Source organism: Choloepus didactylus, chromosome 1 (assembly GCF_015220235.1).
Source record: "Choloepus didactylus isolate mChoDid1 chromosome 1, mChoDid1.pri, whole genome shotgun sequence".
Lineage (NCBI taxonomy): Eukaryota > Metazoa > Chordata > Mammalia > Pilosa > Megalonychidae > Choloepus > Choloepus didactylus.
The window spans coordinates 89,909,419-89,927,805 of NC_051307.1; the positions used below are offsets into that span (position 1 = coordinate 89,909,419).

Genomic DNA, 18,387 nt, shown 5'->3' on the forward strand with positions numbered 1-18,387 from the left:
ATTGAGGAGTCAAGGATGACTTCTAGATTTTGAGCTTTGAACCCCTAGACAATGAGCAAGGATCTTTAAGCTATAACCTACCAACCCCAGACTGTGTACATCTCTTGTCCATCTTACTACTGTAATATCCCACATAGTGGGGAGGTCAGTGAGTTTTTCAGCAGAGTGGGCTTAGAGAGAGAGAGGCCACATTTGAGCAACAAAAGGGGTTCTCTGGGGGTGACTCTTAGGTACCATTATAAGTAGACTTAGCCTCTCCTTTGCAGTAACAAGCTTTATAAGGAAAAGCCCCAAGATTGAAGAGTTGGCCTAATACAATGATAGTCCCCAATGTTTGTAAGATTATCAGGAATTCCACAGGTGGGGAAGTTTAATGTTTCCACATTTTTCTCCAAGCCCTTAAGGAGGCTTTGCAAATACTTTTTATTCTCTGTCCAAATTACTCTGGTATGTATTGGGATTTCATGCTAATCTGTACAAACCAACCAGATGTCATCTCCCATTCAAGGTTCCATGTAATTATGGTGTTTGAATAAACTGACCATACAAGCTAAATTATATAGTGGGTATACCAGTTTGTATATATTATGCCTCCCAGAAAAAGCCAAGTTCTTTGATGCAATCTTGTGGGGGCAGAGATATTAGTGGGGATTAAGTTGGAATGTTTGGATTAGGTTGTTTCCATGGAAATGCACCCCACTCAACTGTAGGTGATAACTCTGGATAGTTTCCATGATGGTGTGGCCCCACCCATTCAGCACGGGCCTTGATTAGTTTACTAGAGCACTATACAAGCTTGGACAGAAGGAGTGAGCTTGCTACAGCCAAGAGGGACACTTTGAAGAGTGCACAGAAGCTGAGAGAGGAGCTGTAGATGAGAGATAGTTTGAAGACGGCTGTTGAAAGCAGACTCTTGCTCAAGAGAAGCTAAGAGAGGACTAACACCCCAAGAGCAACTAAGAGTGACATTTTTGAGGAACTGCAGCCTAGAGAGGAATGCCCTGGGAGAAAGCCATTTTGAAACCAGAACTTCGGAGCAGACACCAGCCACGTGCCTTCCCAGCTAAGAGAGGTTTTCTGGACACCATTGGCCATCCTCCAGTGAAGGTACCCAATTTTTGATGACTTACCTTAACACTTTATGACCTTAACACTGTAACTTTGTAACCAAGTAAGTCCCCTTTATAAAAGCCAATCCATTTCTGGTGTTTTGCATTCTGGCAGCATCAGCAAACTGGAACAGTGTGCTACAGAAAATAAAGATTTTGCACCAAATAAACATCTCTTCCTTTGGTTTCACACAGAAGGTGAGGTTTTAAAACACAGTCAAAATCATCCTTTTTTCTTTAGTCTGATTTACCTTAGTTTTAATCAAGTCTATTTCATTCATACCTCTAATTTAAGTCTGATCTCTTTTTCAGCTTTTATAACATTTGCTCTGTGGGGTAATGCTGACATTCATAGCTGCCGAACTCTGGCTCTGAGTCTCAGGTGTGACACAGATACCCAAAGTTACAGGGACCAACCAGCTCAGCATCTCAGAATTTAGAGATAACCATTGCCACTCATGAATAGATGTGACTGCTGTAAGAGCTTACAGTCTAGGAACCTTTACCATAAGCCTTCCCCTGACAACCTATGCTGTCAGATTCAATTCTCGGGGTTTGCACATTATAGTGAGTCCACATTAGTGAGGTGTTATAATGTTTGCCTTTTAGATTCTGGCTTATTTCACTCAACATACTGTCCTCAAAGTCCATCCACCTAGGTGCATACCTCACAACTTCATTTCTTCTTACTGCCAGTCAGTATTCCATGGTATGTATACACCACAGTTCACCATTCCATTTATCAGTCAATGTATCCTTAGGCCACCTCTATCCATTGTGAATCATGAATATGGTCCAATGTCCACTCATGTCCATACTCTCAGTTCTTCCAAGTATATACTCAGTAACAGGGTTGCAGGACCATATGCCACCCCAAAATCAGCTTCCTGTGGAACCACCACACTGCCCTCCAGCTGGGCTGTGCCATTCTACTTCCCTACCAAAGGGAATAGGTGCATCCCTCTCTTCACATTTTTCTCCAGCACTTGTAGTCCTCTGTTTATTTTTTTTTAGCAGTTTTATTCACACACCAAACAATCCACCCTAGATAAACAATGATTCCCAGTATAATCACATAATTATGCATTCACCACCACAATTTATATGAGGACATTTCCATCTCTTCTCCAAAGAAAGAGGAAAAGGAGAGAAAAAAATGAAGAACAACAATACAAAAGATAGAAGAAAAATAAAAATAAAATACAATGAAAAGTTCAGATAACATCACAACCACCAAAAATCCCATATCACTCCCATATACTCCCCTCTTACCGACATTTAGCTTTGGTATATTGCCTTTGTTACAATTAATGGAAGCACTTTACAATGTTACCTTTACTACAGACTTTAGTTTGCATTGATCATATTTTTCCCCCATACCATCCCATTTTCAACACCTTGCAGTGCTGACATTCATTTGTTCTCTCTCATTTAAAAACCTTCTTATATTTGCACATTTAATCACCATAATTGACCACTCCAGGTTTCATTAAATTATACAATCCCAGTCTTTACTTTCTATCTTTTCCTTCTGCTGTCATGCCTACTCTTAGCTTTCCTCTTTCAACCATAGTCACCCTCATCTTCGTCCAGAGTACTTACAGTATTGTGTTACAACCACACTCTATTATGCTATCCATTCCATTTCTGGATCTATACGATCAATCCCATTGAACCTTCTTTACTCCTTTAGCATCAAATGCCTAACCTCTTTCCATCTCCTGATAACCTGTGTTCTCAACTCCCAAATTTTGCTTATCAATGTTAGTCCATATTAGTGAGACCATACAATATCCCTCCTTTTGTTTCTGGCTAATTTCACTGAATGTAATGTCTACTGACTGATTACCATTTTGTCTTTTGAATTCCGTATGTCATACCTTATTTTATATTTATATTTTTCCCTCTCTCTCTTTTTACCCTTACTGATAGTCTTCATTTCTACACTCTTCTCCAAACCTTTCTTTCCTGTTTTGTCCTATCTGCCTCTAGTGCTCCCTTTAGTATTTCTTGTAGAGCAGTTATCTTGTTCACAAACTCTCTCAATGTCTGTCTGAAAATATTTTGAACTCTCCCTCATTTTTGAAGGACAGTTTTGCCAGATATAAAATTCTTGGTTGGCAGTTTTTCTCTTTTAGTATCTTAAATATATCATACCACTGCCTTCTTGCCTCCATGGTTTCTACTGAGAAATCTGCACATGGTCTTATCAATTTTCCATTGTATGTGATGGATTGCTTTTCTCTTGCCGCTTTCAGAATTCTCTGTCTTCGACATTTGACAATCTGCTTCTGAAGTGTCTTGGAGTAGGCCTATTTGGATCTATTCTGTTTGGGGTACACTGCACTTCCTGGATCTGCAGTTTTATGTCTTTCATAAGAGAAGGAAATTTTCAATGATTATTTCCTCCATTATTCTTTCTTCCCCTTTTCCCTTCTCTTCTTCTTCTGGGACACCCATGACACTTATATTCATGCACTTCATGTGGTCATTCAGTTCCCTGAGACCCTGCTCATATTTATCCATTCTTTTCCTTATCGATTCTTTTGTGTGGGATTTCAGCTGTCCTGTCTCCAGTTAATGAATCCTTTCTTCTGCCTCTTCAAAACTCCTGTTGTATGTCTCCATTGTGTGTTTCATCTCTTCTATTGTGCCTTTCATTCCCATAAGTTCTGCCAACTGTTTTTCAAATTTCAAGTTCTTCCTTACATTCGCCCAATGTTTTCTTTATATCCTTCATCTCTTTTGCCGTATCTTCCCTCAACTCATTGATTTGATTTAGAAGATTTGTTCGATTAATAATTAGTTGTTTTAATTCCTGTATCTCAGTTGAAGTGTATGTTTATTCCTTTGACTGGGCCGTATCTTTGTTTTCTTGTGTGATTTGTAATTTTTTGTTGTCTAGGCATCTGTTTTCCTTGATTACCCCAAGCAGATTTTCCCAGACCAGAAGGGCCCAAGTCTCTAGAGGAGGCTGTATTCAGTATCAGGTTTCCCTGAGGATGAGATCCAACAGATTGTCAGACTTTCCTGTGAGGCCTCTAGACTCTGTGCTTTTCCTATCCTGCACAGCAGGTGATACTTGTCAGCCCACAGCTCCCCACCAGTGTAAAGAGGTGCAGTGCATTTAATTCTCAGTGGACCCCATCCCAGCCAGGGACCAAGGGTGCCAGAAGGCAAGCTTAGGCTGTTTCTGTCTCCCCCCTCCCGCCCCAGGAGTCTGAGTTCTCTGAGGGAGGGCAGCCACTTGAACTGGGCCCCCCACCTTCCCCCCCCACCTCTTTTCTTAGGGAAGATAAGCTCTTTAGGGAATTGTCTCCTACACTTGAGGTTTTCGTTTGACTCTCTGACTATCTTAACTCCACCCTTTGCTTGGGTCAGTGCTGACAATTGAAAATGCCTGAGGCTTTCTATGTTGAGCTACTTAGAATGAGAGAAAAAAGGGAAAAAAGAAGTCCCCTTTTTAGGCCAGTCCCCAGACCTCCAGTTCACCAGGCAAGAACTGGAATTGGCATACAATTCTGTGTGACCCTTTTCTTGAGACACAACCCTTTTCCAGTATTCTGATCTTAGCAGACTCCAAAAGCATCTGTTTTTTTATTTATTTATGTATTTTTTTTTCCATCAGCCCTGCCTCCTCTCTTCCAGGGTAATCCTCTGAATTTCTTTCCTGCTTGCTCCAGGTTTATCTGTGCTCATAGCATGTATTCAGTAGTCCAAATTTGTTAATTAAAACCACAATTGGAGCTTGATTGAGCTACATTCTGTTGCTCCTGGCAGGGGCTGCTTCTTTTTTTCCACAGTGAAGTTTTGCAACTCAACCTGCCTTGCCAGTGGGGGAGGGGTGCCAGCTCCACAGTTTGGGGAGTTTTACTTACAATTCTATGTTGTCATCTCAGCCTTTCCACCCATTCCTGACTGGTGTACGATGTTGTCCTATCACAGATTTCCCCCTTATCGGTTGTTCCAGCCTATTTTTTAGTAGTTCATGGCTATTTACTTGTTGCTCTAGGCAGTTTAATAAAGTTTTGCTGAATGAAAAAAGAAAAGGTAGGTGGGAGAGGCGGGACAAGATGGCAGACTGGTGAGCTGTATGTTTTAGTTACTCCTCCAGGAAAGTAAGTAGAAAGCCAGGAACTGCGTGGACTGGACACCACAGAGCAATCTGACTTTGGGCATACTTCATACAACACTCATGAGAACGTGGAACTGCTGAGATCAGCGAAATCTGTAAGTTTTTGCGGCCAGGGGACCCGCGCCCCTCCCTGCCAGGCTCAGTCCCGTGGGAGGAAGGGCTGTCAGCTCCGGGAAGGAGAAGGGAGAACTGCAGTGGCAGCCCTTATCGGAAACTCATTCTGCTGATCCAAGCTCCAACCATAGATAGACGGAGACCAGACACCAGAGAATCTGAGAGCAGCCAGCCCAGCAGAGAGGAGACAGGCATAGAAAAAAAAACAACATGAAAAACTCCAAAATAAAAGCGGAGGATTTTTGGAGTTCAGGTGAACATAGAAAGGGGAAGGGCAGAGCTCAGGCCCGAGCTCAGGCCCTGAGGCGCATATGCAAATCCCGAAGAAAAGCTGATCTCTCTGCCCTGTGGACCTTTCCTTAATGGCCTGGTTGCTTTGTCTCTTAGCATTTCAATAACCCATTAGATCTCTGAGGAGGGCCCTTTTTTTTTTTTAATCCTTTTTTCTTTTTCTAAAACAATTACTCTAAGAAGCCCGATACAGAAAGCTTCAAAGACTTGCAATTTGGGCAGGTCAAGTCAAGAGCAGAACTAGGAGAGCTCTGAGACAAAACGCAATAATCCAGTGGCTGAGAAAATTCACTAAACACCACAACTTCCCAAGAAAAGGGGGGTGTCTGCTCACAGCCATCATCCTGGTGGACAGGAAACACTCCTGCCCATCGCCAGCCCCAGAGCCCAGAACTGCCCCAGACAACCCAGTGTGATGGAAGTGCTTCAAATAACAGGCACACACCACAAAACTGGGCGTGGACATTAGCCTTCCCTGCAACCTCAGCTGATTGTCCCAGAGTTGGGAAGGTAGAGCAGTGTGAATTAACAAAGCCCCATTCAGCCATCATTTCAGCAGACTGGGAGCCTCCCTACACAGCCAAGCAGCCCAGAACTGCCCTGGGGGGACGGCACTCACCTGTGACATAGCACAGTCATCCCTCAACAGAGGACCCGGGGTGCACGGCCTGGAAGAGGGGCCCACTTGCAAGTCTCAGGAGCCAAACGCCAATACCAAGGACTTGTGGGTCAGTGGCAGAGACAAACTGTGGCAGGACTGAACTGAAGGATTAGACTATTGCAGCAGCTTTAAAACTCTAGGATCACCAGGGAGATTTGATTGTTAGAGCCATCCCCCCCTCCCTGACTGCCCAGAAACACGCCCCATATACAGGGCAGGCAACACCAACTACACACGCAAGCTTGGTACACCAATTGGACCCCACAAGACTCACTCCCCCACTCACCAAAAAGGCTAAGCAGGGGAGAACTGGCTTGTGGAGAACAGGTGGCTTGTGGACGCCACCTGCTGGTTAGTTAGAGAAAGTGTACTCCACGAAGCTGTAGATCTGATAAATTAGAGATAAGGACTTCAATTGGTCTACAAATCCTAAAAGAACCCTATCAAGTTCAGCAAATGCCACGAGGCCAAAAACAACAGAAAATTATAAAGCATATGAAAAAACCAGACGATATGGATAACCCAAGCCCAAGCACCCAAATCAAAAGACCAGAAGAGACACAGCACCTAGAGCAGCTACTCAAAGAACTAAAGATGAACAATGAGACCATAGTACGGGAGACAAAGGAAATCAAGAAGACCCTAGAAGAGCATAAAGAAGACATTGCAAGACTAAATAAAAAAATGGACGATCTTATGGAAATTAAAGATACTGTTGACCAAATTAAAAAGATTCTGGACACTCATAGTACAAGACTAGAGGAAGTTGAACAACGAATCAGTGACCTCGAAGATGACAGAATGGAAAATGAAAGCATAAAAGAAAGAATGGGGAAAAAAATTGAAAAAATCGAAATGGACCTCAGGGATATGATAGATCATATGAAACGTCCAAATATAAGACTCATTGGTGTCCCAGAAGGGGAAGAAAAGGGTAAAGGTCTAGGAAGAGTATTCAAAGAAATTGTTGGGGAAAACTTCCCAAATCTTCTAAACAACATAAATACACAAATCATAAATGCTCAGCGAACCCCAAATAGAATAAATCCAAAAAAACCCACTCCGAGACATATACTGATCACACTGTCAAACATAGAAGAGAAGGAGCAAGTTCTGAAAGCAGCAAGAGAAAAGCAATTCACCACATACAAAGGAAACAGCATAAGACTAAGTAGTGACTACTCAGCAGCCACCATGGAGGCGAGAAGGCAGTGGCATGATATATTTAAAATTCTGAGTGAGAAAAATTTCCAGCCAAGAACACTTTATCCAGCAAAGCTCTCCTTCAAATTTGAGGGAGAGCTTAAATTTTTCACAGACAAACAAATGCTGAGAGAATTTGCTAACAAGAGACCTGCCCTACTGGAGATACTAAAGGGAGCCCTACAGACAGAGAAACAAAGAAAGGACAGAGAGACTTGGAGAAAGGTTCAGTACTAAAGAGATTCGGTATGGGTACAATAAAGGATATTAATAGACAGAGGGGAAAAATATGACAAACATAAACCAAAGGTTAAGATGGCTGATTCAAGAAATGCCTTCACGGTTATAACGTTGAATGTAAATGGATTAAACTCCCCAATTAAAAGATATAGATTCGCAGAATGGATCAAAAAAAATGAACCATCAATATGTTGCATACAAGAGACTCATCTTAGACACAGGGACACAAAGAAACTGAAAGTGAAAGGATGGAAAAAAATATTTCATGCAAGCTACAGCCAAAAGAAAGCAGGTGTAGCAATATTAATCTCAGATAAAATAGACTTCAAATGCAGGGATGTTTTGAGAGACAAAGAAGGCCACTACATACTAATAAAAGGGGCAATTCAACAAGAAGAAATAACAATCGTAAATGTCTATGCACCCAATCAAGGTGCCACAAAATACATGAGAGAAACACTGGCAAAACTAAAGGAAGCAATTGATGTTTCCACAATAATTGTGGGAGACTTCAATGCATCACTCTCTCCTATAGATAGATCAACCAGACAGAAGACCAATAAGGAAATTGAAAACCTAAACAATCTGATAAATGAATTAGATTTAACAGACATATACAGGACATTACATCCCAAATCACCAGGATACACATACTTTTCTAGTGCTCACGGAACTTTCTCCAGAATAGATCATATGCTGGGACATAAAACAAGGCTCAATCAATTTAAAAAGATTGAAATTATTCAAAGCACATTCTCTGACCACAATGGAATACAATTAGAAGTCAATAACCATCAGAGACTTAGAAAATTCACAAATACCTGGAGGTTAAACAACACACTCCTAAACAATCAGTGGGTTAAAGAAGAAATAGCAAGAGAAATTGCTAAATATATAGAGACGAATGAAAATGAGAACACAACACACCAAAACCTATGGGATGCAGCAAAAGCAGTGCTAAGGGGGAAATTTATAGCACTAAACGCATATATTAAAAAGGAAGAAAGAGCCAAAATCAAAGAACTAATGGATCAACTGAAGAAGCTAGAAAATGAACAGCAAACCAATCCTAAACCAAGTACAAGAAAAGAAATAACAAGGATTAAAGCAGAAATAAATGACATAGAGAACAAAAAAAACAATAGAGAAGATAAATATCACCAAAAGTTGGTTCTTTGAGAAGATCAACAAGATTGACAAGCCCCTAGCTAGACTGACAAAATCAAAAAGAGAGAAGACCCATATAAACAAAATAATGAATGAAAAAGGTGACATAACTGCAGATCCTGAAGAAATTAAAAAAATTATAACAGGATACTATGAACAACTGTATGGCAACAAACTAGATAATGCAGAGGAAATGGACAATTTCCTGGAAACATATGAACAACCTAGACTGACCAGAGAAGAAATAGAAGACCTCAACCAACCCATCACAAGCAAAGAGATCCAATCAGTCATCAAAAATCTTCCCACAAATAAATGCCCAGGGCCAGATGGCTTCACAGGGGAATTCTACCAAACTTTCCAGAAAGAACTGACACCAATCTTATTCAAACTCTTTCAAAACATTGAAGAAAATGGAACACTACCTAAATCATTTTATGAAGCTAACATCAATCTAATACCAAAACCAGGCAAAGATGCTACAAAAAAGGAAAACTACCGGCCAATCTCCCTAATGAATATAGATGCAAAAATCCTCAACAAAATACTTGCAAATCGAATGCAAAGACACATTAAAAAAATCATACACCATGACCAAGTGGGGTTCATTCCAGGCATGCAAGGATGGTTCAACATAAGAAAATCAATCAATGTATTACAACACATTAACAAGTCAAAAGGGAAAAATCAATTGATCATCTCAATAGATGCTGAAAAAGCATTTGACAAAATCCAACATCCCTTTTTGATAAAAACACTTCAAAAGGTAGGAATTGAAGGAAACTTCCTCAACATGATAAAGAGCATATATGAAAAACCCACAGCCAGCATAGTACTCAATGGTGAGAGACTGAAAGCCTTCCCCCTAAGATCAGGAACAAGACAAGGATGCCCGCTGTCACCACTGTTATTCAACATTGTGCTGGAAGTGCTAGCCAGGGCCATCCAGCAAGACAAAGAAATAAAAGGCATCCAAATTGGAAAAGAAGAAGTAAAACTGTCATTGTTTGCAGATGATATGATCTTATATCTAGAAAACCCTGAGAAATCGACGATACAGCTACTAGAGCTAATAAACAAATTTAGCAAAGTAGCGGGATACAAGGTTAATGCACATAAGTCAGTAATGTTTCTATATGCTAGAAATGAACAAACTGAAGAGACACTCAAGAAAAAGATAGCATTTTCAATAGCAACTAAAAAAATCAAGTACCTAGGAATAAACTTAACCAAAGATGTAAAAGACCTATACAAAGAAAACTACATAACTCTACTAAAAGAAATAGAAGGGGACCTTAAAAGATGGAAAAATATTCCATGTTCATGGATAGGAAGACTAAATGTCATTAAGATGTCAATTCTACCCAAACTCATCTACAGATTCAATGCAATCCCAATCAAAATTCCAACAACCTACTTTGCAGACTGGGAAAAGCTAGTTATCAAATTTATTTGGAAAGGGAAGATGCCTCGAATTTGCTAAAGACACTCTAGAAAAGAAAAACGAAGTGGGAGGACTTACACTGCCTGACTTTGAAGCTTATTATAAAGCCACAGTTGCCAAAACAGCATGGTACTGGCACAAAGATAGACATATAGATCAATGGAATCGAATTGAGAATTCAGAGATAGACCCTCAGATCTATGGCCGACTGATCTTTGATAAGGCCCCCAAAGTCACTGAACTGAGCCATAATGGTCTTTACAACAAATGGGGCTGGGAGAGTTGGATATCCATATCCAAAAGAATGAAAGAGGACCCCTACCTCACCCCCTACACAAAAATTAACTCAAAATGGACCAAAGATCTCAATATAAAAGAAAGTACCATAAAACTCCTAGAAGATAATGTAGGAAAACATCTTCAAGACCTTGTATTAGGTGGCCACTTCCTAGACTTTACACCCAAAGCACAAGCAACAAAAGAGAAAATAGAAAATAGATAAATGGGAACTCCTCAAGCTTAGAAGTTTCTGCACCTCAAAGGAATTTCTCAAAAAGGTAAAGAGGCAGCCAACTCAATGGGAAAAAATTTTTGGAAACCATGTATCTGACAAAAGACTGATATCTTGCATATATAAAGAAATCCTACAACTCAATGACAATAGTACAGTCGGCCCAATTATAAAATGGGCAAATGATATGAAAAGACAGTTCTCTGAAGAGGAAATACAAATGGCCAAGAAACACATGAAAAAATGTTCAGCTTCACTAGCTATTAGAGAGATGCAAATTAAGACCACAATGAGATACCATCTAACACCGGTTAGAATGGCTGCCATTAAATAAACAGGAAACTACAAATGCTGGAGGGGATGTGGAGAAATTGGAACTCTTATTCACTGTTGGTGGGACTGTATAATGGTTCAGCCACTCTGGAAGTCAGTCTGGCAGTTCCTTAGAAAACTAGATATAGAGTTACCATTCGATCCAGCGATTGCACTTCTCGGTATATACCCGGAAGATCGGAAAGCAGTGACACGAACAGATATCTGCACGCCAATGTTCATAGCAGCATTATTCACAATTGCCAAGAGATGGAAACAACCCAAATGTCCTTCAACAGATGAGTGGATAAATAAAATGTGGTATATACACACGATGGAATACTACGCAGCAGTAAGAAGGAACGATCTGGTGAAACATATGACAACATGGATGAACCTTGAAGACATAATGCTGAGCGAAATAAGCCAGGCACAAAAAGAGAAATATTATATGCTACCATTAATGTGAACTTTGAAAAATGTAAAACAAATGGCTTATAATGTAGAATGTAGGGGAACTAGCAATAGAGAGCAATTAAGGAAGGGGGAACAATAATCCAAGAAGAACAGATAAGCTATTTAACGTTCTGGGGATGCCCAGGAATGACTATGGTCTGTTGATTTCTGATGGATATAGTAGGAGCAAGTTCACAGAAATGTTGCTATATTATGTAACTTTCTTGGGGTAAAGTAGGAACATGTTGGAAGTTAAGCAGTTATCTTAGGTTAGTTGTCTTTTTCTTACTCCCTTGTTATGGTCTCTTTGAAATGTTCTTTTATTGTATGTTTGTTTTCTTTTTAACTTTTTTTTTCATACAGTTGATTTAAAAAAGAAGGGAAAGTTAAAAAAAAAAAAAAGAAAAAAAGAAAAACAAGAAAAAAAAAAGATGTAGTGCCCCCTTGAGGAGCCTGTGGAGAATGCAGGGGTATTCGCCTACCCCACCTCCATGGTTGCTAACATGACCACAGACATAGGGGACTGGTGGTTTGATGGGTTGGGCCCTCTACCACAGGTTTTACCCTTGGGAAGACGGTTGCTGCAAAGGAGAGGCTAGGCCTCCCTATGGTTGTGCCTAAGAGCCTCCTCCCGAATGCCTCTTTGTTGCTCAGATGTGGCCCTGTCTCTCTAGCTAAGCCAACTTGAAAGGTGAAATCACTGCCCTCCCCCCTACATGGGATCAGACACCCAGGGGAGTGAATCTCCCTGGCAACGTGGAATGTGGAACATTCCCGGGGAGGAATGTAGACCTGGCATCGTGGGACGGAGAACATCTTCTTGACCAAAAGGGGGATATGAAAGGAAATGAAATAAGCTTCAGTGGCAGAGAGATTCCAAAAGGAGCCGAGAGGTCACTCTGGTGGGCACTCTTATGCACACTTTAGACAACCCTTTTTAGGTTCTAAAGAATTGGGGTAGCTGGTGGTGGATACCTGAAACTATCAAACTACAACCCAAAACCCATGAATCTCGAAGACAGTTGTATAAAAATGTAGCTTATGAGGGGTGACAATGGGATTGGGAAAGCCATAAGGACCACACTGCACTTTGTCTAGTTTATGGATGGATGAGTAGAAAAATAGGGGAAGGAAACAAACAGACAAAGGTACCCAGTGTTCTTTTTTACTTCAATTGCTCTTTTTCACTCTAATTATTATTCTTGTTATTTTTGTGTGTGTGCTAATGAAGGTGTCAGGGATTGATTTGGGTGATGAATGTACCACTATGTAATGGTACTGTAAACAATCGAAAGTACGATTTGTTTTGTATGACTGCGTGGTATGTGAATATATCTCAATAAAATGAAGAAAAAAAAAAAAAAGAAAAGGTAGGTGGGACCCTGGGGGGCAGGGATGAGGGTTCAGATTCTGCCTCTGTTTTTTAGAGGCTCTGTGATCTTGGTCAAATTATTCAATTTCTCCAGGCTGCCTCCTTATCTTCAAAGTGGGAATTAGACATTATTTCTAAAGCTCCAGGAACAGAATAAGCCCTCAAATTACTGCCTTCCCTTCCTCCCTGATCTTATCTCTTGCACGGGGCCAAATCCACACGAGCCACGCCCCCGCGCCCTGCTCAAACTTGCTGCAAACTACAACCCCCAGCGATCACGTCTCGCAGATTGCGCGCATGCTCTGGCAGACGTGGCACAGGGCTCTCGGAGGCGGGGAGGGACTGGGAAGTGGCGGCGGTGGTTGGACGCGGCTGAACGGGCGGGCGCGGGAGGCGGAGTGGAGCCCGAGCCGAAGCTGGAGTTGAAGCCGGCAGTAGGCAGCGGCGGCTGGGATGGCGGGGGCCGGGCTGGCGAGGCTGCTGCTGCTGGCGATCTGGGTGAGGGGGATAAGGCGGAGGTCCGGGTGGGAGTTCCGGCCGGTGCCAGCACGTGCGCCCCGCGAGCGGACCCGCGCTGCCTGTTCCCGGCTCTCCATGGGGCGTTAGTAGGCATGTCTCAGGGCACTAGGATGGGGGCGTGCGTGCCAGGCAGGCCGGGACCCAGTGGGTGCGAGGGAGGCAACGGGGCAGCCCCATATCCTCCCCGCGGAGCGTTCCTGGGCTCAAGGGCCGGAGAGAGCCCTGGACACTGGGCTATCCCTCGCAGGGCGCTCGCGCCACGGGCACAACTTTGCAGGGACGCTGGCTTGGGGGCGACTGCGGGCCGAGATTGGCCCGGACACTAGCGGACCTCTGGGGTGTGCCTCTTCCCAGACTCCCGGCTCTGTACCTGTGTGAGTGCGGGGCTGGGTGGTGGGGAGAAGGTGCTTTCTACCTGCGCTGCTGGAAACCTTGTTTTAGGGCCGCTTTGTTCTAGGTTTCGACCCTGGTTGGCTGGGATCACCTCCTCGGGCCCGCCAGCAAACCAGGCTTAGTGGGCTGGGTGGGGTCGTCGCCTCTGGCCCGGGTCGAGGAATTCTGCTCCTAGAACCGGTTTGAGCCTCAGCCACTTTCTAGCTGTGCAATCGAGCCATATTGGGGCTAGGGGTGGGGGTGCAGGTCATTTAATATATTTGAGTAAGTCTTCTCATTTATGAAATCGGGACGGTAAACATGCCAACTCCGCAGTTTTATCAGGGGAGTTGGATGAGAAATCCGAGAAGGAAGCAGTAAACTGCAAAATCATACAAGAGTGGAGGAGGGGGTGGGCTTGGGTGCCAGGAGGGGTGGACTTCCAGAACATCCCTGGAAGAGGTTGGAATGGGTGCGCTCACCTAGGCCAAGACCCCCTGGATTTAGCCTTGGTGTTGCTGTGGGTGTGTGAGTGGATGGTGTGGTGTCTTTCTCCATCTCTGGATAACTTCTGGTCTCCCTTGAATTAGAATCATTTTGGCTCCTTTTTCTCTGAAGTTCCAGGGAATGTCCTGCTGCTGGCACCCTCCTCAACCCAGATTTTTTCAGTTTTTTTTGTTTTTGTTTTTGTTTTTCCTTTTTTGTGGCAAGGATGCTGGGCAAAAGTGAAGAGGAAAAGTTGAGTGTGGGTCAAATTACCTTTAACACTTCCATCTCCCAATACCCTGCCTTTTTTGGGATCACCAGTGAGGAGCTGCCTGGTGTTTTCTGGTGTCTGGAAGTGACTGGGGAAGGAAATCCAGCTTTCTGCCCTGCCCCCCCCCCCCCCCCCCAGAATCTGACCATTCTTCCCTCTGGGAGAGAACGAGCCTGGAGTGGGGCGACATCGGGTGAGTTTGCGATCTCTGGAGCCAGTTGGTGTGGGCAGGTCTTAGTCTGGGCAGAACTGGGCAGTGCATGGGGGCCATCTCCAGCTCCACCCCCTCCAGGTCTGCACTTGGGCAGTTTCTTCTCCTCTTCTCTTCCCCCCTGTCCCTACTGGGAAACGAAGGACTTGGAATCTGAACAGTCTGACCGGAAAGAAGTTTCATTCTGCAAACATTTGTTTATCAACTGCATTGTTTGGAACCAGATTGGATTTTCAGTGCGAAGCAAAACACCCATTGTCCCTCCCTGCCCTCCGGTGGAGCTCTGGGTTGGGTAGGGGAGTCAGTTCTCTGAGCAAATAATGACAGAACAGTCAGTGCTAATACCCTGAGTGCTGGGAGCCTCCACTGAAGGGGAGCCGTGAATTAATTTAGAGGGAGGATCAGCCATGGCTTTCCTGAGGGGGCGGGTTGAGTGGAGCCTGAGGGAGGTGGGAGTTAGCCAGGCAGTTGAGATCTGCAGGTGCCCTCCACAGGAAGTGCAGAGGAGCATGGTAAGTGGCCTAGAACACTACAATTTGGGAGTCCTAGGCAAGGAATTTACATTTTCTCCTCTCCCCAAGCCCTTGAGCTGTCCTGGCAGGTATGAGGGGAAGGCATAGTGCCTGCAGCATCAGTGGTGGGTGTGGCTAGACATGGGGTTGACCCTCTGTAAGATTAAACGCTGGGCCCATCCGATAAGGGCTCCCCGGGTCCCTAGACCTGGATTGAGTTTCTTTGTTCACTCAAAGAACATTTATTGAGGGTTGTTAGGTGCACAGCACTGGTCTGTGACCTGAGGAGTATAAAGAAGTATAAAGGGTTCTACAGAGATTTGGTGCAGGGATGCATCCCACTGCTTTTTTTTTTTTTTTTAAAGAGGACAGCAACTGGGGTGCATTTAGTTCCTCCAGGGTCTGGCAAGCTTGGAGCAGAATACAGACAAAGGCACTGGGGTGTGGGGCAAAGATGCCTGGGGGGGTGACTGATGGGCGTGGCAGGCTGTATAGAACTGCAGGGCCCTCGGGGCGTGGAAGCATCACAGTGCTGGGCTTTGTGCGGGGTGCAAGAGAGGGGTTATGGAGTTGGTGTTGGGGTGGGGTAGTGTTGGCGGTGGGGGTAACCCTTGGGCAGGGCATGCTCAAGTGTCTCAGAGCCAGCGGTAACTCGGCATGGCATTTTGGGCACTGGCTTTTGGTTGAAAAGCTGGGAGCACAGAGAAGCCTGTGGGTCAGCAGAACCCAGGAAGAATCACCCACCACATTGTTTACAATAGCAAAGGGCTTAAATGCTCCACACTAGTGGCATGGTTGAATGACTTCTGGCTCTGTCCATACCATGGAAAGTGTTGTGTATAAAGAATTTTTATATTGCTACGTTTATTCTTAAAATATTTGTGTTATGATGTTTATGAAGAATATTTAAGGACAGGAGAAAGTGCTCAAGTGTGATAATTAGGGGAAAAGCAGGATACCAAACTGAATCCCTGGGTAGCTGAGGTTAGCTACATATGTGTAGGAAGGATTAGCAGCGCATCGACATCAAAGTGTCCACAGTGAACAGTGGTTGTTTTGGAAGGTGGAGCTGTGGCTGTCTTGCTTGCTTCTTTGCTTACGTTTTTCTGTGTTTTCCAAGTATCCTATCATGAGCATGGTAGGAAAAGTTAATACTTTGAAAAAAGATCCTTTAAGGGCCCTTAGCCTTCCAGAAGAATGTTGGGGTTGAAAGAGTCATGGTTGGCACTCGGACAAGTTCTAAGAGCTTCCAGGCTGGTGTGTCTGCCCTCACGGCCTGTGGGGTCCTGACCTGCCCCATGTTCTTGCTGTCCAGCTGTGCTCCTCCCTTCAGTTGACCTCTCCTGGGGCTGTCCATGGTGACTCTACATCCATGTAGAATGGAGAAGTGTCAGAGCTGGAGTGGACTCGAGACAGCACTTCACTCAGAGGTTTTCAAACGTCAGACCAAGGGCTGGAGTGGGGCCATCATGAAGGTTTCACTGGTCTGCAGACAAAATGGAAAAATAAGAACGGTGAAGGTCTTTTGATTATTCATGAGTCCAGATATTTTCAGTTTAAGAACTGATGTGACATGATGTCCATATTTGGGGCAAGGGGCAAATTGCAGTATCCTTTTGAAAGATGAAAGATGCCAGTGATAGTATTGTATATGTGTGTTTTTAAGCCCTTATTGATAAAATAAACATTAACAATATATTTTACCAATCTGCAAGATTCAGAAGTCTGGGAACTACTCATCTAACTCAACCCTCTCATTTTAGAAGAGAAAAGTGAGGCTCCGAGACGGAAGGGACTTGCTCAAGGCCACCCAGTTCGTAACAGCAGGGCTGGGATTAGAGCCAGGCCTCCTGAATTATAAATCAGCTTTCTTCCTGCTCTGGCTCTGTCGTGCCCGTCCCAGTAGGACAGCAGAAGCGCAAAGCTCCCATCTCCCGCCTGCTCTGCTCCTCCTAAGCCAGGGTTAGGGCCCCTGTGCTGATAACCGGGGCTGGACCTGCAGCCACCCAGTGGCTTGAAGCTGCAGGACAATGGTAGAACAGCAGAGTGTCAGGGAATCCCTGATCTCTCCCACAGAGCTTTTAGTGTACACGTATTTAGGTTCTGTACTTCTCTGGGACCATTATATATTTAATAGGCTTTTGTGGGCTCGCCTGGGGACCTAATTGCCATTTATAATGCTGCTCAGAACTTGGAGTGCACTTTTCCCACAGAAATAAACTCATTATGGAGGAAGTTTTAAAAGAGAACCGGTGCATGAGTTGGAGGCGTATGGCTGGGTGCCGTGTGAGTGGTAAACACCGGGTGCCATGAACCTGGGAGAGGGCAAGGCTCTGGGGCATGAGTGACTGGAGAAGGCCCCAGGAAGAGTGAGGTGGGAGCTGGCCTTGCCAGGGGGGCCAAGTCCCAACTCAGTGACCGCAGGGCTCCTCCTGGCCTGACCATTGCTTCCCCAGCACCAGCCCAGTGCCTGGCCTGAACTCAGCCCCCGTCTGTGTTTGTTGATGGAATAAATGCTGCAGGCAGGGAAAGGAAACTTTTCAAGAGAGAAATGTGGGAAACAAGCAGTGAGAGGTCAGGCTGGATGGAAGGAAGGATTTGCGTCCTGGGATGGGGTTGTGCAAGACTGGCAAAGTGGATTGTGTAGGGCCTTGAATGCCTGGCAGAGCTGTTGGGACTTGATTCTGTAGGAGGTGGGGAGACTTGCTGAAAGCTACTCTCTTTGTAATACGATCAATCAGGCCCCGGTGGATGACTGAGTGGGAGGGGGAAAGGCTGTATTAATTTTCCCCAAACAGCAATTTTCATCCTCTTACTTTCCTCTCTGCTCTCGACAAGATAAAGTCAATTGGGAAGTAGTGGGAAGAGCACAGGCTTTTAGCCAGCTAGACACTTAGGAGCTGCGTGACCTTGGGCCCTGCCTCAGTTTTCTTGTTTGTAAATGGTGGCAATATCCATCTTGCAGAGCTGAAAGGATTGGAAATAATACAGATAAAGCACC

At 44.1% G+C, this 18,387-nt stretch overlaps 1 protein-coding gene across 1 annotated transcript in view; it reads left to right on the forward strand.

Moving 5' to 3' along the window:
* The first annotated feature begins 13,407 nt into the window (after window positions 1–13,407).
* PDIA5 (protein disulfide isomerase family A member 5) overlaps window positions 13,408–18,387 on the forward strand; it is a 103,628-nt gene continuing 98,648 nt past the window's right edge. Inside the window, exon 1 of the mRNA XM_037836970.1 lies at window positions 13,408–13,513. Within this exon, the coding sequence (XP_037692898.1) occupies window positions 13,469–13,513 (45 nt within the window). The 5' untranslated portion in view covers window positions 13,408–13,468. The remainder of the gene's footprint in view (window positions 13,514–18,387) is intronic.